This window comes from Balaenoptera acutorostrata, chromosome 11 (genome assembly GCF_949987535.1).
Source record: "Balaenoptera acutorostrata chromosome 11, mBalAcu1.1, whole genome shotgun sequence".
Classification (NCBI taxonomy): domain Eukaryota; kingdom Metazoa; phylum Chordata; class Mammalia; order Artiodactyla; family Balaenopteridae; genus Balaenoptera; species Balaenoptera acutorostrata.
This window is the reverse complement of record NC_080074.1, coordinates 17526360-17550991: the sequence shown is the minus strand read 5'-3', so window position 1 is coordinate 17550991 and position 24632 is coordinate 17526360. Positions and strand designations below refer to the sequence as shown.

The window sequence follows — 24632 nt, the reverse complement described above, 5'->3', positions numbered from 1 at the left end:
TTAGTAATATTTGAGGGTGGTGGGGATGGAAATTAGTACAAGGCTTTCATCTATAGGTCAAAATTAGTCTTGTTATTTTGACTTTAATCTCAGCTCCAAGCCTACTTTTTCAGTGTTTTCTGAGTCTAGGTCAGGACCTTTTAACCCATTCTCAGAACACCTACACTTCTCATTTTAGAAATTATTGCAGTGAGATATAATAGTTTATTTAACATTTACTTGTCTTAAAATGCCTGTCCTGCTAGAATATACACTTCATGATGATGACCATGTCTAGCATGAGAGCAGGCACATTGCCTTGCACATAAGAGGTGCTCAAAATATTTATGGATAAATAATTGAATGTTTACTCTCTTCCTTCAGGAAAGGTCAAAGAGCACCATGTTTCTTACTTTAGTATCATTTTAGACATGTAGATTAGTAATAAGTAATCTTATGAATGGTGGAACATAGAAACTTCTGAATGTGGTTTATGACTTGAAAACTAGAGTGTCAAATCTGGTTTATGATTCTTACTATAGCTCTTAGTCTTATTATGAAAGTATTTTCCATTTTTTAGATTTCTTTTTTCCTTTTGTATCATAAAAATATTTAAGGGAAGCTTTTAGAAAGCTCTGTAAACTTGGGCAAAAAAAACTTCATTTATTTAAATATTTCAGGTCCAACATGAATTAGACTTTATAAATAGACTATTTTATTCAGTAATATTGATTTGAAATTAATTTTCATAACTTTCTCCAATTTTTGAAATTTTAATTTTATAGGTTAATTTCACCTACCAGTTTTTGAAAAAGAAGTTCTATATATTTAGCCAATTTATGTATGATGAACATATCAAATCCAGATTGATTAAAGATATTCGGTTTTTCAGGGAAATCAAGGACCAAAATGATCATAAGGTATTTTTACATATTCTTTTTAAGGTAGTTTGATTCAACTGTTGAGTATATAAGCTAACCTTATATTACTGTGCTTTGCTTTATTGTGCTTCTCAGATACTGCCTTTCTTACAAATTGGTTTGTGGCAAACCTGTGTTTTCAGATGATGGTTAGCATTTTTTAGTAATAAAGTATTTTTAAATTAAGGCATGTACATTTTTTTTTACACATAATGGTATTGCACACTTAATAGACTTCAGTGCAGTGTAAGCATAATTTTTATATGCACTGGGAAACCAAAAAATTCATGTTACTTTATTGCGATATTTGCTTCATTGTGGTGGCCTTGAACCAAACCTGCAATATCTCCAAGGTTTGCCTGTATGGCAAATGTTTATGCTAAATTCATTATGAGTTACTCTCTTGGGGTGTTTTTTTCTTTATTATTTTTCACATAATGTCTCCTTGATTTGGCTTCCTATTTTCTATATTTTCCCTCGCAATTTCTGACTCTTTGCATTCACTGTAAACAAAAGTGTAAGGAAAAATTAAATGATCAATGTAGTCAGGTGTTACCTTTCTTTGTTTTAAAATAATACACAAGCAGAACATACTCATTTTGAAACATTTAGGCAATATAGAGTGCATAAACTACATATCCTCCCTCATTTCTCTTTCCTTCCAGTTTCATTTTCTGGAGGCAGTTGCTATTAACAGTGTCATGTGATGCCCTCCAGATGTCTGTGTGATAAATATGTATTTGTGCATTACAAATAATTGCTTTTTTTTTCTTAACAAAAATGGACTAAAACTAAACATACTGTTTTGCAGTGTGCTTATCACATGTCAGTACTTACAGGTCTACCTCATTCTTTTAAAGAGTTGATAGTAAAGATGTATACTGTAACTCCTTTAACCTTCTCCTACTGAGTGGATATTTAGTTTTTTCTGATTTTTCTGTGTTACAAACAGTGCTACACATAACATCTTTGCACATTTATCTGTGTGTTCAAATATTTTTGAAAGACAAATTCCTTGAAGAGGAAAAGGGCAAAGAATATGAGTATTTAAAATTCTGATACATATTGCCAAGTACTCTAAAAATACTGTACCAACTGACAGTCCCATCTATAATTTATAAGCATGTCGTTTTCCCTTCACCCTCAGGGCTCAGTTTTCCCATAGTGAAATGAAGAATTGCAAGTGGTAACAGTACAGCGGCATATGCCATGTGGATGGAGAACCAACAGGCTTAGATGGGTCTTACGTTTGATTTGCCACATCCAGAACTATCTTAAGCATCACCTAGTTCCAGCCCTTTTATACACTAGTTGTTAGGTCTTTTCAGTGTCAGAGCAGCAAAATATTACTTTCTGGTGAAATAATTATTAAAATTACAGATTACAGTTATCAGTACAAAATTATATTCACTCTCATCTTTATTGGAACAGAAGTTACTAGTGTTTAGAGAAATAAATAATAAAACTGTTGTTGGATAAGTATTGTTTCCATTTTTTATTAATATAAAATGAGTAATTTTCGAAATCTTTTAATTAGCTAAGACTTGAAAAACTATAAGTCCCTGATACTTCTCAGACCATGGAAACTTAGTCACACATTTCTGAACGAATGTTTCTAGGAGGAGTTGATTTCTTTTATCTATCTGACAGAGTAGTTGGGTCTAGGGAGACAAATAATGGTGGTGGAAAACCTAAATTTGGTGGCATTAATAATTATTCTCCTTATTTAGTTTATATTGACCTTGAATGTTGGTAGTTTTTGTGCTATAAATTTTTTGTCATTAGAGTTCAGTGACTTTTTTTTAAGCACAATGGAAATACAAAATTAGAAAGGACAGTGGTATTGTCATGGTAGGCATTTTATGTTTTAGGGGTCTTTGTTAATAATGGTAGTCTTCAAATTATCTCCCTAGTATCCTTTTGAAAGAGCAGAAAAATTCAATCGAGGCATCAGAAAACTTGGAATAACCCCAGAGGGACAAAGCTACCTTGATCAGTTCAGGCAACTCATCAGCCAAATTGGTAAGTTATTGTAAAAGTGTTGGGAAATAAAGTACAAATCCCAAGAATCTATCTCATATATTAAGTATCTCATACGAATAAACTTAATATGTGAGTGCCCGAGTTCAGCTTTATTTCACTAATAATTTCCTTTTCTTACCAAAAGTTTTTCAGGTATGATTAGACTGTTGGTGCATAATAATAATTGAGAGATTGTAATTTAAATAAATGAAATATTTATAAATAAAATAATATAAATAACTTTTTGTGGATAAGCTCTTCAGTTAAATTAAAAATATAATAACCTACTCATCTCAAAGGCCATACTCATGGTAAATAGTCAACTGGTAACTATTTATTGGGTACCTACTCTGTTCAAGGCAGTGTTTTAGACTTTTAAAAGTTAAGCCTAAATGCAAATGTGTGAAATGTTTATGTGAAGTTAACTAATAATTTTTCTGTGCTACATCATTTCATATTTATATATAATTTCTTGAGTTGCCCTTCTGCTTACAAGTAGAACTTGGCTTCTGAAATGTGTAATACTATATTTAAAAACAACTGCATTTAAAAATAATCCTAGATTAAAAAAACTTTATGCTTACTTGAGCTTTTCACATATATTATCTCTATTAATATCTGCACAGTAACCCTTGAGATAGGCATGTAGTCATGTTTTTAAAGATGAAAAAAGAGAAACTCAAGAGAGAGAAGTGGCGTTGCTGGGACTTTTTTGGCTCCAAGTTCAAAGGTGTTTTGTATTCTTCACAGTTGCAGACACCAAGCAGTTAGTAAATTCTTATTGACTATAATTTGGTAAAATTGTGGCTCCTGAGATTCATTCATTCATTTATCAAACATTTATAAAGGCTCTGTTACACCAGATATTTTTCTAGATGCTAAGAATACAAATAGCCTTTGTTCTAAGGGGCTTTAAGTTTACTAGTGGGAAGGGTATTATAAGCATTTAGTTAGGTAGTAAAGTCAGTGAGCACTAGCTTAAGTTTTATAAATTAATTGGTTTACATATTAGGCCTTTCTATTTTGTATTAGTACAAGAACTTAGAGAATTTTACCTTAGTAAATTTTTAATTTTAAACAATTTAATAATAAGGTATTTTCAAATAAGTACTTTTTTATTCATAGTGATATTTGATGACATATTAGATTGTAAACTTTTGGAGCAGTAGTTTTTAGCCCTTTTTGAGAATCTGATGAAAGCTCTGGATTGATTTTTGTTTTTCCCAGAACAATGCCCGTATGCACGTTCACATACAGTTCTGCATATAATACACTGGAGTTCAGGTGCTCAAAGTCAGAGTCCGTGGGCCTCAGATTAAGAGCTGTTTCTCTGGAGCAGTGTTGCTTAAAACTTCACTTAATTCATATACCAGTATCTGAGTTTTTTCCCCCATGTGAATACTGCCTGTAGTAGTATTTATTTCATGTTTTTATATTTTTTAAAAGTATAATTTTGTACTATGAAATTATCATTAAATCATGAGCTTAGTATGCTAGTCATTTTCCCCCAATACACATCAAAATACACATTTTCCCCCAATACACAAAAAATAACGACACCTCTGTTGCCACTAGCATGTATTCCGCAGTTGGCGCATATTATCCTTTTTACTTTGTTCCAGCATTTTATTCTTTATTCTCTTCTTAGGAAATATAAATTCTTTACCTCTACCTATACAAAATTGTAATGTGCTTTTGAGTCTCTTCACTCTCTTGAGAAAAGGAGTAAGGAATCTCAGAGCCAGGAGCAAAGTGAGAAGTCCTTTTGTCTAAGTCCTTCTTTGCCTGCTGAAATAATTAACAACCATTAACATTTATTGGGCATTTATTTACTATGTGCCAAGGCTGTTCTGAGTGCTTTATATGTTCTAATGCATGTAAAACTCAACAGTGTTATGAAGTAAATGTTATTTCCATTCATTCATTCCACAGGTTTATTGAGGACAACACAGTGTTCCTAGGTGCTGGTGATACCTATGACAATAAACAAAGTCTGTGCCCCTTTAGAGCTTAATTTAACAGATGTGGAGACTAAGACACAACGTTTATAACTTGACCTAGGTTTTATAGCTAAAAAGTACAGAGTCCATATTTGAACCCAACTAGTCTGGCTTCAGAGGTTTGCTTTTAACTGCTACTCTCTATTTACTTCTCACTAGCACATTTGATCAGCCAGATACCAGTTTGACAATTTGGAGGAAAACAATCACACTAGATACTTGATTTGTCTAAGATGCATAAAGAAACATTTTAACATCATTTCTCATATTGAGATAAGCCTTAAAATAGATTCAGTAATACTACTTGAGGGTTTTAAAAGGTATCAGATGAGATTATGTATATAAAGTACATATTACTGTAATATATGGTTGTGAAATGTTAACAGCTTCTTACCTTTTTGTCTATTCTTTCTCCCAAGTAATTTCATTTCATTTGAGTAGGAAATGTTGGCTCTAGGGATAGAGCAGTGAAGAAGACAAAAGCTGTATCATGGATCTTGCATTCTAGTGGGATGAGACACAAAGAGATATGTAATTTATCAATGATAGGTGCTGAGTAAGGAGATGTAGTGGGGCTGGGCAGTGCTATTTAGTGATATTCAGGGAAAGCTCTAAGGAGGTGACATATGGGCAGGAACCTAAATAACATGGAGGAATAAGCCATGTGCATGCATAGCTAGGAAAAGAGTATACCAGAAAGAGGCGACAGTAAATGTAAAATCCCTGAGTCTGCTTGGCATTTTTGGGAAATTCAGGGGCTGGAATGGAGTTAGTGAAGACCTGAATGGTAGGGCATGGTATCAGAACAGCAGCAAGGGGCAAGATCATACAAGGCTGTGATGACCATGTTAGGAATTTGGATTTTATTCTGAGATGGAAAGCTATTGTAGAGTTTTCAGAAAAGGAATGAAATGCTCCAACTTAGTTTTAAAAGAACCACCAGCCGCTATGTGAAGGAAACATTGTAAGGGGTGGGATGCTAAAGGTGGAAGTAGAGAGATCAGGAGGCCATTGCATAGTGCATTTCTAGGCAGGAGATGGTGCTGGTTTGGAATAGGGTGATAGCTGTGAAGGTGGTGAAAACTGGTTGGATTCTGGCTACATTTTGAAGGTAGAGCCAACATAATTTGCCCATTGATTAGATATAAAGTGTGAGAGAAAGGAAGGAGTCAGGGATGACTTCAGCGCATTTGGCCTGAGCTACTGGAAGGATAGAATTGTCAATTTCTAAGGTAGAAAATATAATTGGGGGTGAAGATCTTGAGTTTGAGTTGAACTTACTAAATTAAAATTTCTCTTAGACATGTAGTGTAGGCATTGGATAAAAAAGCCTAGAGGAGTAGCCCAGGTTGGAGATATTAGTTTGGGAGGCATCAGATAAGGATTTCTGAATATCACTTCCGGCTGTGTGTGTGTATGAGAGTGAGAGAGAGACACAGACACATACTTAATGTGAGTGAAGAAATTATTGATCTAGTAATATATTAAAGTTTGATTTTTTAAAATGTAGTCAGCATTTAATGACTTTACAAGTGAAAGTTACATTTATTTAAAAAATATTTAATATAGATGTATATATGTACATTTATATTTTAAGTGCACAAATATGTAAGTTTTATTTTTATGGAGCAAAAACTGAAGTGTAAAATACAGCAAAATCTCTTGCTACTTAGGAGTGGAAACCTTGTAATTGCTATAAATAACTGTATTCCTGATTATTAGAACTTAGAGTTATTTGTATAAACATCTGATTTTTTGTGTGTGTGGTTTTTAAGGTAATGCTATGGGCTATGTACGGATGATAAGATCTGGTGGCCTTCATTGTAGCAGCAATGCCATTAGGTATGGATGCAAACATATTTTTGCCTTGTTTATGCCATTTAGAAATTTTGTCATTAAATCTGTGTTTTTTATAAGTAATATTGTAGAGAGGGTTTTTTTTCTTTTTTTGTTGATATATTTTGAGATCAAATATGGAAGAAAATCATTAATTGTACTAGTTAAATTTTTTCTCAAATTTTAAGACTACAGCAGACCGTTGAAAAGCTTTATTTCTCTTAAAGTTATAGTTAATTTCTTTTATTGGTACAGTTTGTGAATGGTTCTATAGATTACATGATTTTTAAGGATAACTTGATTATTCATATATCTAAAATTCAATTATGGAACTAAAGTGATATTAATAATATAACTGAAATGCAAAATTCTTTCCAAAGATACAGTTGAAAAATTTAGAGTCTTCCAGTACTGCTTTCATATCTGTGTCAATTGCACATATTTAACTTAATAAATTCCTTCCCAAATTCTTATGTAGATTTGTACCTGATCTTGAAGATATTGTAAATTTTGAAGAACTAGTAAAAGAAGAAGGTCTTGCAGAAGAAACATTAAAAGCAGCTAGGTAATCTAATTTTGGAATAATTTAAATTTGGAGATTTAAAAAGTATATGTTCATTTAAATGCTAAAGACAAGGCTAGAGGGTAATATATAAACTTATATGTCAGTGTTTTTACTATGCAAGTTATGGTCTCAGTTTATGAAATATAATGTTTTCAAGACTACAGTATTCTGATGTCTTTCCAACTTCCCTAAAAGGGATCTTCTAGACCATGGTCTCTAATACATGTGACTGTTGAACACCTGACATGTGTCTAGTCCGAATTGAAATGTGCTAAAGTGTAAAGTTCATAACTGATTTTGAGGATTTAGTGTTTAAAAAAGAATGCCAAATATCTCATTAATAAAACTAATTTCACTTATTTCTTTGTACTCTTTTTAAATATTTCTATTTGCCAACACATTTCTAGAATACTAGTCCTTCCTTTCATGTAATCTAGAGCAGCAGTGTCCAGTACAGTAGTCACAACCACATGTAGCTGTTGAATACTGGAAATAGGGCTAATGGGACTAGGGAACTGAATTAAAATTTTTATTTCATTTATATTTAAACAGCTAATGACTATCTTATTGGACAGTGCAGATCTACAGACTTGAGTAAATAGTGATTTTGGAAAACAATTTAAAACTTGAGAGAGGCACGCAGAATTGTTAAGAAAGTCTTTAGAAAACTAAGTTATATTATTAATAATTGTAACACTTATTGAGTCAGGCATGAAGGGGCACCCCTGGGCAAAGTGGAGACAATTTGAATATCAAAAAGAATAATGGTAGAAATTGCTTATAATACATTGAATTAAAAAAGAAACCGTGAGTATAGTGATAATAAGAAAAGTTGGAGAAGCAGAGGGAAAGTTCCTTTTTACAGTGCTAGCCAGCTAGTAAATATAGAAGGGATGAGAAAATTTAGGGAAAAAAACAGTTTTGCAGCCATCACTGTAATACTTGAAATGAGACAAATCGTCAAAACATTGGGTTCTCAAACATTTTTGGAGAACAGAGTATTCATTCACTATGAAAAAATTATCTCAGAAATTGATTATTAAACACAAAGGGAAAAAAACATCTTCGCAATGGAGAGACTGATGTATTCCACCTTAACCAGGTGGTCAAACTTAGCATCACCAGTAACAGGACATGCTGACATTATAGGGCCCCCTGATGCAGTGTAATGGCAAGTACCTATTTTGTAGTCTTGCCCAAAATGTTTACTCATCAAGTGAAGGAAAGTTCATGGCAGGTGAAGTCATGGAGTTATGAGGTTATGATAATGAATTGATTATCTAAATGGACATTAAGTCTTCCAGAATGATGGAGGAGAACTGGAGTAGGTATCATAGTCCGAGATAAATAAATGTAGAGCAGTGGTTAAAACCGTTATAGATGCCTGCTTTCAGGAGGGGGTAGTTGGATATAGTTGGATCATGTGACTCTCAAAGGAGAGATTTCTAAGACTGTCTAGTGGTGGGGGAATAATAATTTGAAAGTGGTAATAGCTATACATAAGGGATGTAGGAGAAAAAGCAGCTAATATTTCTGAAGGTTGAGTGGGAAGCTAAGTTCTTCAAAAGGAGATGGGTTTCAGTTGAGGTAAGGAGGTATAGAAGAAGTGTTAGTGAAGAGATTTAAGATGAAAAGGAATTTATTTACAATGAAATGGAATTCTACAGGGCTCATTGTGAGGAGAAGAAATACAAAACTCTGTAAAGTTCCAAGAGACGCTACATATTCTGTTTTAGGGACTAAGTTAATTAAATCATATTGATTAGCCTCTGTCCATGAAAAAATGAGTTCATTCTGAACCCCAAGGAAGTTTACTTAGAAATGTCTTATATTTCATATTTTTGAGTGCTCTCATCTAAACTAATGAGAAGTGGATTTTAAAATCCACATCCTCTTTTGAGAAAGGAACCAAGTAAATAATTTTTTTGTATTTTAGGCATTTGGATTCAGTCCTCAGTGATCACACCCGAAATTCTGCCGAAGGCACAGAGTATTTCAAAATGCTTGTGGATGTTTTTGCTCCAGAGTTTCGAAGGCCGAAGAATATACATCTCCGAAATTTCTATATCATTGTTCCACCTCTGGTGAGTATTTTTAGTATACAAAATGATTTTTTTGAAAAAGTATTAATAAATAGATCCAGTTTTTTTTACAGCAGGAAATGCAAACAGACTATATTGTTGACTTTCTGGTTGTAGATAAAATTAAATGTGGTCTCAGTGAATGCGGCCTAGAATTTTTACTTATTAGCTATGCAGAATGAGACTTATTCATAGTTCAGATAGATTCTTATTTGTTCATAACAGCCAGAGAAATTCTAGTGTGATTAAAATTACTTGAGTATACACTATTTTATACACACACACACACACACACACACACACACACACACACACACACACACACACACACACACACACACACACACACACACACACACACACCCCCCCCCCCCCCCCATATAATCTTTGGGCTGAATTATACCATATAATCATTTTAAGTGATTAATATAGACTGTTACAATATGAAGTATTTCTTAAAAGCATACTATTTGAGGACAACTTCTGTCTTTTTGGTAGTAAATATGAACATCTAAGCTAAAATTTTAGTGCTTTCTCGTTGTAGTATATGGTATGTTTTGCTCTAATTCTGTAGTTGGCATCTTAAAAATAGCTCAAGTTAACCAAAATCACAGTGGGGAAAATGGAGTTGAGAGATTAGAGAGGTATATATTAGCAATAAGAGTTATTTTTCTATGAAGGTTTCTATAACACAGCTCTTTCATAAAAAATTTGTAAATGGATAGCTCTAAAATCTAAATATCACTGAGCACACGTAGCTTTTGATTACATCTAACTTTGATCGAGTAATAACTTTTCACGTTGCTGCCTGAATTAACACATATGTTCTAACATATTAGAACCATTATTATCCATTGAAAGTAGCTGATGGCCTATGGACAGCTTTTTTCTTTACGCATTTTCCTTTCTACTGTTTTTTTTTATATGTTAATTGTTAATGCTCTATTATAATAATTGTTATATAGCAAAAATGTCCACAGTTATCTGATAGGCATTATCTTTTCATCTTCAGATATGAATATGAAGTGTCAGATTGGAGGCGAGTCTATCTTAGTTATACTTTGATAATAGTGTAGTTAACTCACGGTGAGTTCTCACCATATTTCTTTAATTTGAATTCATGGTAAACAGCAATGGCAAACCATTTGTGGGATTGAGGAAGAGTCTAGTTTTGCAGAGCTGCTGTCAGAATTCAGTTCGTGATGGAGAAAACAAGAGGGATTACAAACACTACAAAGAAGAGAAGTATAGGACGCTATTCTTGTGTCCTTGAGTTTATAATCTAATTCCAGAAAGAAGACAAACATAAATGAGATATCTAAAGAAGATTTAAGTAAGAGTTGACAAAGATTTTATAAAATGTGATTAACTGCCAAGTAAGTTTTACAGGCAAAAAAAGTGGAACTTGATAATCTTGTTTCCAATGTAGGCTATTATAGTACTTATCACACTGTACCATAATTATTTTTAAACAGGTCTCTCTCTATCCCAGTGCTGTGCTATCCTTTTGTAGCCCCTAGTGGCTACTTAAATGTAAATTAGTTAAAATTTTATAAAGAAATTCAGTTCAGTTCCTAAGTTTTACCATACACATTTCAAGTGCACAGTGGCCATATGTGGCTAGTGGCTTACTGTATCAGACAATGTAGATACACAGCATTTCTGTCATTGCCAGGAGTGCTGCTCTATAGAGTGTGAACTCTTTGATGGTATTCATTTTTTTATTGTAATTATTTAATAATGCCTGGTATTATTATTATTAAGTTTCAGTAAATATTTGTTGAATAAATGCTATGATTAGATAAGGTATTTCAGAGGAGCTAAACTTTTAGGGAAGTGCTTTTTTGGGGGGAATTTGTTTATCCAAATGACTACTAAGCCTTTTAAACCGAGAATATGGTAAGAAATACTATTGTAGAATGAATTGGGTGGGCAGAAGTAAGGACTGCCATGCTTAAGAGCGCTTGAGCTTTTAAGTAAAGCAGGCCTACTTTTCTGACTACAACTTTGATTTAGAGTATGACTTTAGGCAAGTTACTAAAACCTCTCAAATCTCAGTGCCTTCATTTGTTAAATGTGCATAATATTTTAGAATGAACCATACACAAAAGCACTGTGCTTGGGTTAAGTGGTGATTGAGGGAGTGCTCATATTTAAAGGACTTGGAAAGAAGAGCCATTAAGAGATACTTATACAGATTATGACCTCACCAAGAGGCCATTTATATGAGGGAAATGTTTCAAATCAAAAGGACAGGAGCTTAGAAGAGATCCTGTTTATAATTTTTGAAATGTCTGTTTTAGGAACTGAAGATTTTTTAGCACAATTGTTTCTCTAATATGTTATATCTTTTTAGACCCTCAACTTTGTAGAGCATTCCATTAGTTGCAAGGAGAAATTGAATAAAAAAAATAAAATTGGAGCTGCCTTTACTGATGATGGCTTTGCCATGGGTAAGCTTAGTGGAATTGTTTTCTCATGAATTTTATGTTTACCTTACAATGGATTTTTCAAAATGTTTGCTTGAGAATAGAGCTATGTGCTCTTTGTAGATTTGTTTTTCATGAGCAGTGTTTACTGTTTATGTTTTGGCTGGGTCATCTGATTGACCATTATTTATACTGTTGTTCATGCTCCTTTGGTATTGCTAATCACTTAGAGTGGTTGGACCTAATTATTTAGGCTTTGTTTTTGTTGTGGTTTTATTTACAGTTTGAGCATCTTGTATTTAGTTTCCCTGTAGCTTCCTAGTTGTCTATTTAGCAGTGGAAGTTTTTCCCCACCCTTACAGCCATATGTTATCTCCTGGTGATTTTCATAGCCATGTTATTTCTTCTTGATTGGCCTTTTTTTTAGTTCTTTATATGTTTTTAAGGAGGAATTAAGCCATGTTGCTAAACTTATTCATTTGTGCTGTAAAATGTAATTTGAAAGAGGGTTAATTCAAAATGGTTAGCTTAATTTTAGGAATTACTGGTGGAGTAGAATATAACTTGTCTACACTTTGTAATTTCGTTTTGGTTTTGCTGGTGACTCTAGGTGTGGCTTATATTCTGAAGCTTTTGGATCAGTACCAGGAATTTGACTCACTTCACTGGTTCCAGTCTGTTAGAGAGAAGTACCTGAAGGAGATAAGAGCAGTTGCTAAGCAACAGAATGTGCAGTCAACTAGTCAGGATGAAAAACTACTACAAACCATGAATCTCACTCAGAAGCGACTGGATGTTTATCTACAGGTAGAGAGTAACAGTCAGATCTGCTTTGACTTTTTAATACCCATTACTTCTTTTTTTTTTTTTTTTTTTTTTTTAAGGGATTTTTTTTTTTTTTTTTTGAAATTTGAGTCTCAGATTTTTTTTTTTAATTTTATTTATTTATTTATTTATTTATTTATTTATTTTTGGCTGTGCTGGGTCTTTGGTTCGTGCGAGGGCTTTCTCCAGTTGCGGCAAGTGGGGGCCACTCTTCATCGCGGTGCGCGGGCCTTTCACTATCGCGGCCCCTCCCGTCGCGGGGCACAGGCTCCAGAAGCGCAGGCTCAGCAGCCGTGGCTCACGGGCCCAGCCGCTCCGCGGCATGTGGGATCCTCCCAGACCAGGGCTCGAACCCGTGTCTCCTGCATTAGCAGGCAGATTCTCAACCACTGCGCCACCAGGGAAGCCCAATACCCATTACTTCTTGATCACTGAAGAAACATAAATCATATTGAAACTCCCATTTTAACAAGTGAGATGAATAGTGGTCATAAGAGTATATTTTTAAATGAATGGTATTTGGAAGCCATTTGACTCATATCTTAAAAAATGGGTGGATTACACAGTTCAGTTTCTGTATTTGCGATTTGCACTCACTAGAAATAGAAATAATGAGATATTAAATATATTTAAATATATTAAATATATTAAACATAATTTTGATGTTTTACTAAAGTAAGTATTTTCAGCTTTTATTTCTAATTTTTTTAATTTACTTAGGAATTTGAATTGCTCTGTTTCTCACTGAGCAGTGCAAGAATTTTCTTCAGAGCTGACAAGACTGCAGCTGAAGAAAACCAAGAAAAGAAAGAGAAAGAAGGTCAGTGAATGGCTTAAATTTGGAAAGACCAATAAATCTGTCTTTAATAGTAGACACGAATACCCCAATTTATCTAGTCAGACTTTTCCTTTTGAAAAATAATGTAGACCTAGAAATGTCTTTTTAAAGAAGTAGAGCCTAAGGGGATCATTTGTGAAACTGAAAAGAAATTTAACATAGTTTATGCATTTTCATTCTGAGATAACTCTTTATTCAGTTCATCTTCTCTTAATTTAAAAAAAATTTACCAAGTTTAGGGTTTTTTCTTTCATCCTTCAACTGTATCAGATAAGACGGAACAAATTAGAGGAGGAGACTAAATGTTGGCTTAAGTCAGAGCTGCTGATGACTGGACACTGACTGAATGTATGGGGCAGGTGATGAAGGAGACATAAAATAGTCCAGGTCATTTTAGCGTCACAGTAATAGCCTCCAGTGCTCCTCCACAGCCAGGCCTTGGAGAATTAGAGAGCAGTAGAGCCATAATAGCTGATAGTCATTAAGGAGAGGATTCTGTCCGTTATATTCTTTGTGGGTGTAAATTGTTCAGCATTTCATACTTAAGGGACCCTCGTGGTACATTTCTCTCAAATTTGAAATTTAGCAACAATTGTCTTCCCTGAAGAATGGATATTTCCTTTTTTCTGTTATGGAAATTATGTAACTTAGGTTTCCTCTTTGGAAGCTTAAAACTAGGTACAGCAACATGACAGGTTTCATGTTTGCTCTTTTTCCTTTTTCTTACTTGTATTTCACAGATCAAGAATAAAAGATACTTCATAAAACGTGATGTTTTTGTTAATCTTATTTTGCCAGTTAAATTTTTAAATAAATATGTTTTTCACACTGAATAGAGGTGATTCATTTGGGTAGACCACTTATATCAGTTACCCTATTCCCTGTTGATAATGTTCCATCAGTACTATTAGCCTATGCAGGCATTTTTGGAATCTAGACTGAATAATAATCATGTTCTTGAAGAATGATTGCCGGCTGTTACCTGGAAGATACTAAATATTTATTAAATAAAAAAAAATATATGTTATGTTTGGGTTCATTTAAAAATAATATTTAGCGAAGCCATCTGGAAGAATTTGAGTCAGTATAATCTAAATTGTGAAGACATTGAGTTATTGCTTACGTTCTGCTCAGGCCTTTCATGATGCCAGAACCTTGTCTCCAGCCTAGGTAACTAGGAATATTCTGCAGGTGGATTGCCATTTACTCTAAGGCCTAAAGCATTAAGACAAAACGAACATTTCAGTCTCAGTGGAGCTCCTTGCTTTGGACTGCTGTTCTTAAGGAGCTCTCTAGGGTTTTGGGTAATGTATGTCACCCACATGCCTGATGCTGGGTGGTGGTTCTGTTTTAGGACTCTATTTTAGCTAAAGTTTGCTCAGAGATGTTGTCAAAGTTGCTGAAAACATTAAAGTTTTTCTCTGTTAATGAAATATATATATATATGACATTTTGCACAAAAGGCAGAAATTCATTTTATCAGTCATAATAAAAAACTGCATTTAAAAATAAATTATAAATACAATTGGAAAGTTATTCATTCTGGACAATTTTATACGTGAACTTGTAACCATGTTTCTATCAATAATAGCACTACAATTTCTTGGCCCAGCTGGGGGAATGTGCAGTGTGAAACCTCAGGTGCAGTTTTGCTCTCTCACAATTCTACACTACTATTACAAACCAGTCAAAACGATTACATTTGCAATATTTAGCCTAGATTTCTAAAAAATTAAGGTAAATAAACTACATATAATTTGTGATGTTAGAGAAACATTTGGTGGATGCAGCATTTTCTTAATTTGAAATTTAGCAATATAGTCCTTAATTTTTTTTTTTAGTCCTTAATTTTAGTTACTTAATTCATTTTTTAAAATGAACATAAATATGTCCATTATTTTCACTCATGCTTCCAGAAGAGACTAAAACAAGCAACGGAGACCTGTCCGACAGCACTGTGTCTGCAGATCCTGTTGTCAAATGATACTGATGGTATGCGTTGCCCCTATGAAATCATCAGAATTGTATATGAAATGGATGTTAATAAGCTAATAACCAAGTGTTTCCTGGGTCACCTCTCTGGGAAATATTTAGATGCTGCAACTCTCTAAGGCAGTGCTCTAAAGTTAAGTCCATTCTTCTTCCGAAGGCTCTACTTTTCAAAGGTTGAGAATGAGATTTTAAAATCAGATTTTTGTCTGGACTTTGGCTAGATGTGCCTGGGAACAGTTATTTGAAATGAAGTTTTAGAAGGGTTAACTTAAATTCCTAAACTGCCACCTCAGACCTCTTGTAATCTACATGAATGTTTATAATTTGTATTTGTATAGGTCTTTGATCCATATTTGTCTCAGTCATTGGAAATTCAGTGCATATACTATGTACAGCCAGTAATGTTTAAACAAAAGGAATTGAGCCTGAAATTCATGAAGCATACATTTCAATATTCTTATAAAAGGGATATATGAAGATGGTTTTGATACTAGAGGTGAGGCACAAGTGTTACCGTACCCTTTTTGTACAGTGTGAACTGATTCGTTGTTAATTTCATGTGGCTCACAAGAGCTGCTGCTGTCTGTGGTGAGATATTTTATAACTAGTTTACATTGCTTTGAGAACATTTAACCTCCAAAAACTGCTTTAAATTTAAGATTTACTTAATACTCAAGGGGAAGAAGATAGAGATAAAGCCATAGAGTCCTGCTTGAAGCTTTACTTTTGGCTGAAGGCATTATGTATGATAGCAGAGAAAATTGAATGAATTCTTATTTCTACATCCAAACTCAGGTTTCTTCTACATTAGGTTGAACTGAAGTCTTGATGATGGTTTGGGCAGACTTTTTCTTTAAACCAAGTATAATCTAAGAAATCAGATTAAGCACTGTGCAGGCTTTTAAAAAATTACCACTGTGAGAATAAAGTTCTAATAAACTAAATCACTTACTGATTTAAAAGGTAAAGATTTTGAGTAAATTTAATTCCTGGCAAGCTATTAGCTTTATTTTGGTAAAGATTATATCAGTTAAATGGTTAATCATGGCCTATAGTCTTTTAATATAATACAATGATACCTTTACAGTGAAGACAAAAAAGTTTAAAACTTTATGTGTAATACTAAATAACATCATTTTAGGAAACACTTGATTTTTCCATTGCACTTGCCTATTAAGCATTTCTTTGGGTAAATCCTGCAAGTAATTCTAACATTGTTGTTTGATTTCCAGCTTTTGGAACGGGTGTACAATGCCCTGTCTGTATTCATTGGTCACGGTCAGGGTAACTTTCCCAGCTCAAGATAACACTTTCACTGTTAAAGTTCAGAAGAAACAGAATAGGTAGGAAGTGTTTTTTGTTTATTATGTAAACATGACTTACAGAGTTATGTACAATGGATGGATTAAAGGCATTTAATATTTGTAATTTGTACTAACTGTAGAAATGGCCCTAAAGCATGCTGCATAATTAATAATTTATATTTTCATTATTGTAAATGTTTATATTAATGATATTGCATTTGATTGTATCAAATTGGTCACCATTTCATAGCAACAGTATTGTTTTTTCTGTTTTTCTTCTCTAACTTCCCTAAAATCATCTCCTTTAATAGAGATAGAAATTCTAAATAGAAGAGAATCAGATGTCTCTGTCATTATCCCCACACATGTCAATTATTTTATCAATACTACATAGAGTTCACATGCTGACTCCATGGATACCTACAATTGAGAAAAATGTGACAGATTATTATTTTGCCTTTAGTTCAAAATAATGTCACTGCAGTCTGGATGAGGTATAATAAGTTTACTTATTTGAAATAAAATCTCTGAAAAGATTAAGCATATTTAATTGCTGTTAAAAGTGCAGAGCAACAGGGCTTGAGTGTTTTACACCTAAGTTGATGTACACATTTAGATGACAGTTTTCCTTGCTAATGTATTAATGTTAATATTCTCATTTTTTTCAGACATAACTGCAGTTTAAAAATCAGTGTGAGCATTTGTTGTAAACTCACAGAAAACTTAATGTTCAAATTCTCAGGAATTAAGGACTAACCATAATATTGTCAGTTCTAATTAAATTTTATAAAAGATGGCAAGTTTGTTATCTCCGTTAAGTGGGGCTTTCCTCTTCCCCAATTCTAAGAGAATATAATATGCATTGATATAATAGAACATTAATAAATACAGTTTCAAAAATTTACTTCCTCTGGATGTTTATGTTCAAAATTGAATGTCTTAAACCAGTAGTTCTTAATATTGATCTTTTTGGAGTTCCCTTTGATCTAATAGTGTGTGGAATCTCTTTAAAAAAATACTTGCTTGCACATAGGCAAAATTTCAAGTATAAAACTGGTACTGGCTCCTCTTTGTATCCCAGGTGGACTTTTTATTTTCTTTCCTTTTTATATTCTTAATCTTTCTGTTGCTTGCTATTTTCAAATAAAAGAACCCACATGAATGTTTAATTTTAAATCTTAATCCTGGGAAGGGATCATTAGTTTGCAATGCTGTAGTGCCATTTGCAGTCATGACTTGAACTGAAACAATCATAATAAAGGAGAGCCTTTTAAATACTATGCTGGAGAAAATGTTCTTGCTCAAAAAGTCTGATTGCTGCTCCTTCTCTTCTGAGGAGAAAAGTTTGTAAGGTTGTGGGAAAGATGAGACAATACCATCACATACATTGTCACGTCACTCTTTTATGATGGATTGGCCAAACGTAAAAGGTAGACTTTAACCAATTTTAATAATTTTAGTTCTTCTTCCAGCTTAAGGTGCAGAAGTTTCAGACTGATGGTATACCTTTTCTTAAGAAAGATGTAATGCTACAGTTTTTTGTTTTTAGATGTTAGGAACAATTTAACAGGTTGTCAAAGACTTTCAGTTTTAAAAAAGAAATCCAGAATAAGTGGGTCTGTAGAGATTACGTGAAGTCATAGGACTATGCAGTGAACTCAGAGATGGTGATAGCAAAATGAGAGTTTGGTTTATACAAAAAGTTCTTATATACTGTATGAAAGGTCGATTTGGACAAGTATATGGATATTTCCCTCTATTGTAATAGTTTGGTTCTTCTTTACCACCTAGTTTACCAGATAGTGCTGGTTGTTCCTATCAGTGGAGACATACTCAGGAAAGTAGATGAAATTTATCTCCCAATCAGTGCAGATCTGATGTCGTAATTCTGGGATCACCTTTAAGGACTGTACATTCTGTAGTGTAGGTAAGATCTGTGTGTACTGACACGTTCTTTGGTAATGCCCTCATTATTATTAACGTGAGGGAAAAAAAGTTAGCACTTCTGTACCCAGAAGCACCACCTATATAAAATTAGTATTACAGTAATCATTTCAGAATGTGTACAAAAGGTAATAAGGCATTAAAGATGCACTTTTAAGTTGATGTAATTACTGAATATCAGAATAATCTTCAAAGATTAATGTATTGAGAGAAACGTTTGGAGATTGGTTTTCTCTGTGTGTTAGTAACATAGCACATAGTGGTTAGAAGCATAGATTTTGGAGCCAGACTGTGATTTGAATCCTGATTTGCTGCTTACAAGGTTACTTAACCTTTCTGTGCTTCATTTCCTCAGGCATAAAATGGTGTAATAATATAGCTCATAGATTGTTTGAGGATTTAATTTGTATAAAGCACTTTACTAGGAAACTAACTACTATAAATATTAGCTATTATTATCATTGCTCTTACAAGCAGAAATACACTTGTCATATAATTATTAGCTGTTGAAAAGTTTGAAGATAAACTGTATTTGAGTTGGTCTTATAAAAACTATTTCTTTTTAAATGGTTCAGCTAAGTGTTGACAATGTAAGGCAGGTCCTGCTCTTCCCTAACGGTAGTTCTGACAGGTGGCTAAACAACCAAAGGCAATGCTGGGAAATGAAAATTGGTGAGGCTAGCTTATTTATCCCAGGGATGCAAGGATTCTTCAATATATGCAAATCAATCAATGTGATACACCTATATTAACAAATTAAGGAATAAAAACCATATGATCATCTCAACAGATGCAGAAAAAGCTTTTGACAAAATTCAATACCTATTTATGATAAAAACTCTCCAGAAAATGGGCAAAGAGGGAACCTAAACATAATAAAGGCCATATATGACAAACCCATAGCAAGCATCATATTCAGTGGTGAAAAACTGGAAGCATGTCCACTAAGATCAGGAACAAGACAAGGATGTCCACTCTCACCACTCTTATTCAACATAGGTTTGGAAGTCCCTAGCCACAGCAATCAGAGAAGAAAAAGAAATAAAAGGAATACAAATTGGAAAAGAAGAAGAACTGTCACTGTTTGCAGATGACATGATACCATACATAGACAATCCTAAAGATGCCACCAGAAAACTACCAGAACTAATCAATGAATTTGGTAAGGTTGCAGGATACAAAATTAATGCACAGAAATCTGGCATTCCTATACACCAACAACGAAAAATCAGAAGGAGAAATTAAGGAAACACTCCCATTTACCATTGCAACAAAAAGAATAAAATACCTAGGCATAAACCTGCCTAAGGAGGCAAAAGACTTGTACTCAGAAAACTATAAAATGCTGATGAAAGAAATCAAAGATGACATAAACAGATGGAGAAATATACCATGTTCTTGGATTGGAAGAATCAATATTGTGAAAATGACTATACTACCCAAAGCAATCTACAGATTCAATGCAATCCCTATCAAACTACCAACGGCATTCTTCACAGAATTAGAACAAAAAATTTTCCAATTCGTATGGAAACACAAAAGACCCCCCAAATAGCCAAAGCAATCTTGTGAAAGAAAAACGGAGTTGGAGGAATCAGGCTCTCTGACTTCAAACTATACCACAAAGCTACAGTAATCAAGACAGTATGGTACTGGCACAAAAACAAAAATATAGATCAATGGTACAGGATAGAAAGGCCAGAGATAAACCCATACACGTATGGGCACCTAATTTGCAACAAAGGAGGCAAGAACATACAATGGAGAAAAGACTGCCTCTTCAATAAGTGGTGCTGGGAAAACTGGACAGCTACATGTAAAAGAATGAAATTAGAACACTCCCTAACACCATACACAAAAATAAATTCCAAATGGATTAAAAGACTTAAATATAAGACCAGACACTAAAACTCTTAGAGGAAAACATAGGAAAAACACTCTTTGACATAAACCACAGCAAGATCTTTTTTGACCCACCTCCTAGAGTAATGGAAATAAAAACAAAAATAAACAAATGGGACTTAAAAGCTTTTGCACGGCAAAAGAAACCATAAACAAGACAAAAACACAAGCCTCAGAATGGGAGAAAATGTTTGCAAATTAAACAATAGACAAAGGATTAATCTCCAAAATATACAAACAGCTCATGGAGCTCAATATCAAAAAAACAATCCAGTTAAAAAATGGGCAGAAGACCTAAATAGACATTTCACCAAGGAAGACACACAGATGGCCAAGAGGCACATGAAAAGATGCTAAACATCACTTATTACTAGCGAAATGCAAATCAGAACTACAATGAGATATTACCTCATGCCGGTTGTCGGAATGGCCGTTATCAATCCATCTAGAAACAGTAAATGCTGGAAAGGGTGTGGTGAAAAGGGAACCTTCCTGCACTGTTGGTGGGAATGTAAATTGATACAGCCACTATGGAAAACAGTATGGAGGTTCCTTAAAAAAAACTAGAAATAGAACTACCATATGACCCAGCAATCCCACTACTGGGCATATACCCTGAAAAAACCATAATTGAAAAAGACATGTACCACAATGTTCATGCAGCAGTATTTACAATAGCCAGGACATGGAAACAACCTAAATGTCCACCAACAGATGAATGGATAAAGGAGATGTGGCGGGCTTCCCTGGTGGTGCAGTGGTTGGGAGTCTGCCTGCCAATGCAGGGGACACGGGTTCGAGCCCTGGTCTGGGAGGGTCCCACGTGCCGCAGAGCAACTGGGCCCGTGAGCCACAACTGCTGAGTCTGCGCGTCTGGAGCCTGTGCTCCACAACAGGAGAGGCCGCGATAGTGAGAGGCCTGCGCACCGCGATGAATAGTGGCCCCTGCTTGCCAAAACTAGAGAAAGCCCTCGCACAGAAACGAAGACCCAACACAGCCAAAAAAAAAAAAAAAAAAAATTAAATAAATAAAATAAAATAAAATAAAGAACATGCACCTAGGCAGAGCATTCTATTACACAAATCACAGCACAGCAAGATCCTTAAAAAAAAAAAAAAAAGATGTGGCACATATATACAGTGGAATATTACTCAGCCATAAAAAGAAACGAAATTGAGTTATTTGTAGTGAGGTGGATGGACCTAGTCTATACAGAGTGAAGTCAGTCAGAGAAAAATACCGTATGCTAACACATATATATGGAATCTAAAAAAAAGGTTTTGATGAACCTAGGGGCAGGACAGGAATAAAGAGGTAGACGTAGAGAATGGACTTGACATGGGGAGTGGGAAGGGGAAGCTGGGACAAAGTGAGAGGGTAGCACTGACATATATACACTACCAAATGTAAAATGGATAGCTAGTGGGAAGCTGGTGCATAGCACAGGGAGATCAGCTCAGTGCTTTGTGATGACCTAGAGGAGTGGGATAGGGAGGATGGGAGGGAGGCTCAAGAGGGAGGGGATATGGGGATGTGTGTGCATATGGCTGATTCGCTCTGTTGTGCAACAGAAACTAACAGTATTGTGAAGCAATTATACTCCAATAAAGAAAGATCTACTAAAAATAAAATGCATGCTTAAATCTTCAAAAAAAAACAATCTCATTTTCCACCCTCCCACCTTTCATTTACATGGCACTTATTTTCAGAGGGCCTTAATGTGCATTAACACACATTTCAGTTAAGTTGAAAGTCACCCACTCTTTCTAAACTTAAAAATTTTATTAAAAAATATGATGCATGTACAAAAGAGTATATAATATGTAATGTACTGTTTAGTGAATGAAAGTAGAATGCTTGTGTAGCCACCAGGTAGGTTAAGAGCTTATTGCTACCAACTTAGGCGCTCCCATTATTCCTCCTCAGGTCTTGGCTCCCCTTTCTACTGCAGAGGAAAAACCACAGTGCACTGTGCTTTTCTTTGGGGTTACAACCATCTATATTTTTAAAAATATGGTGTTTTGCATGTTTTTGTAAAGTTAATATAAATGTATTGACTTCTTTAATTCACTGTCATTTTTTAAATTCATCAGTGTTGATGCATATAGCTATATAGTTTATTTAGCTTTATTTCCCTCATATCGTGTTATATTTAGTCTGTAGGTAAGATTTGGGTTATTTCCAAGTTTGGGATACTATGAATAGTGCTGCTGTAATCATCATTGTACATGTTTCTGGGTACGTGTGTTGAGTTTCTGCAGTGTCACAAATGAATCTCCTAGGTGGTAGGGCCAGGTGTACCTGCAAGTTCATTGGAGAGAATGCTAAACTGTTCTCCTATCCCAGCAGTAGGTGAGATTATTCCTCATTGTTCCATCCCTACCAGCAGCTTAATTTCTGCAGTCTGTAGTCAGTATCTGTGTGGTTTTAATTTGCATTTCCTTGATTTTTATATGATTGAACATATTTCTGTTTAAGAGCCCTTTTTATTTTTTATTTTATGAAATGCCTTCATGACTTCTATTTTTTTTTTTCAATTTATCTTTTTCTTACTAATTGTAGGAATATTTTGTATATTCTGGATACTAATTTTTGTTGGTCATATGTGCTTGCTGAATATGCTCAGTTAATTTTGTGTTTTCATTCTGTGTTTTTTTTGTGAAGTTAGTTTTAATGTATTGGATTTCAGTCTTTTGGTTTTTCATGATTTGCAGGCTTTGTGGCTTAGTTAAGCCACACTGTTTTGTTTTGGTTTTTTTGGGTAATACAGTCGATTTACAATATTGTGCTAGTTTCAGGTGTACAGCAAAGTGATTCATTTATATATATCAATATTTTTTTCAAATTATTTTCCATTATAGGTTATTACAAGATATTGAATATAGTTCCCTGTGCTATACAGTAAATCCTTGCTGCTTATCTATTTTACATAGAGTAGTTATATATATACTAGTATTTGTTATTCCCATATTCCTCATTTATCTATCTACCCCACCCCGCCTTCCCCTTTGGTAAAGTTTGTTTTCTTGTCTTAGTCTTTTTCTGTTTATAGATTTATTTATATTATTTTTTAGATTCCACATATAAGTGATACCATATGATATTTGTCTTTCTCTGACTGACTGACTTCACTAAGTATAATATTATCTGGGTCCATCCATGTTGCTGCAAATGCCAATATTTCATTCTTTTTTTATAGCCGAATAATATTCCACTGTGTGTGTGTTTGTGTGTGTGTATTTATATATATGCACACCACATCTTTTTAAGCCAGTTGTCTGTTGATGGCACCTGGGTTGTTTCCATGTCTTGGCTATTGTAAATAGTGCTGCCTGCATGTATCTTTTAAAATTAGTTTCCATCTTTTCCAGATATATACCCAGGAGTGGGATTGCTGGATCATATGGTAGCTCTGTTTGTTTAGTCTTTTTTCCATAGGCCACACATTATTAAAATTTTTTTAATTAAAAAAATTGATTGCAGTTTCTAACAATGTTTGTTGTTCTCCTCCCATCCTGAACAATTCTAAGCAAGAATTCAGGGGACTGTGGCTCTTGAAGCCTGTCAGAACTTACTGATCTACTATGATTACGATATAGAAATTTATAAGACATTAGTTAACACTGAACTGATGATTTTATGGTGTATAATTTCATACTATTTGTTTTGACTAGCTCACTGTGTCTCTGACGGTGCACACATTATAAAAGTGGATTCCTCAGTTAAACCCTTTAACCTAATTTTGAGTTGCAAAAGTTACCTTATTAATCCACCATTTTAAGAGCAGCACCTTTTAAAAACTTGGCATTGAGATCACGTTATTCCACTCATGTTGCATAGTACATCCCCTCTGCTCCACTCATGTTGCATAGTACATCCCCTCTGCTGTGATTTCAGTATGATGTCCTGGTTTTCTTTTGGGAATTAACTGTTTAAAGCTACAGAACCAACTTTAGTTTCTTTTCAGGGATGTTCTAGAAAATAACCACAAAAA

At 34.1% G+C, this 24632-nt stretch overlaps 1 protein-coding gene and 1 long non-coding RNA gene across 8 annotated transcripts in view; one reads left to right on the top strand and one right to left on the bottom strand.

The window, feature by feature from the left end:
- Nucleotides 1–24632, top strand: part of WASHC4 (WASH complex subunit 4) — an 86173-nt gene that overhangs the window by 40196 nt on the left and 21345 nt on the right. For 2 of the 7 annotated variants that reach the window (XM_007165740.3, XM_007165741.3), the window contains exons 25-33: nt 765–899; nt 2813–2921; nt 6697–6763; nt 7236–7322; nt 9259–9406; nt 11760–11856; nt 12443–12639; nt 13378–13477; nt 15412–15487. In XM_007165740.3, the coding sequence (XP_007165802.1) occupies nt 765–899; nt 2813–2921; nt 6697–6763; nt 7236–7322; nt 9259–9406; nt 11760–11856; nt 12443–12639; nt 13378–13477; nt 15412–15479 (1008 nt within the window). In that variant the 3' untranslated portion in view covers nt 15480–15487. Of the gene's footprint in view, nt 1–764; nt 900–2812; nt 2922–6696; nt 6764–7235; nt 7323–9258; nt 9407–11759; nt 11857–12442; nt 12640–13377; nt 13478–15411; nt 18072–24632 lie in introns of those variants that run through there. The other 5 variants (XM_057557703.1, XM_007165739.3, XR_009009826.1 and 2 more) reach the window with 4 other exon arrangements.
- LOC130709305 (uncharacterized) lies at nt 4418–24485 on the bottom strand. The gene is made up of 3 exons (XR_009009827.1): nt 24399–24485; nt 5316–5425; nt 4418–4709 (listed from the first exon to the last, which is right to left on the bottom strand). It is a non-coding gene; the product is annotated as an uncharacterized LOC130709305 (long non-coding RNA).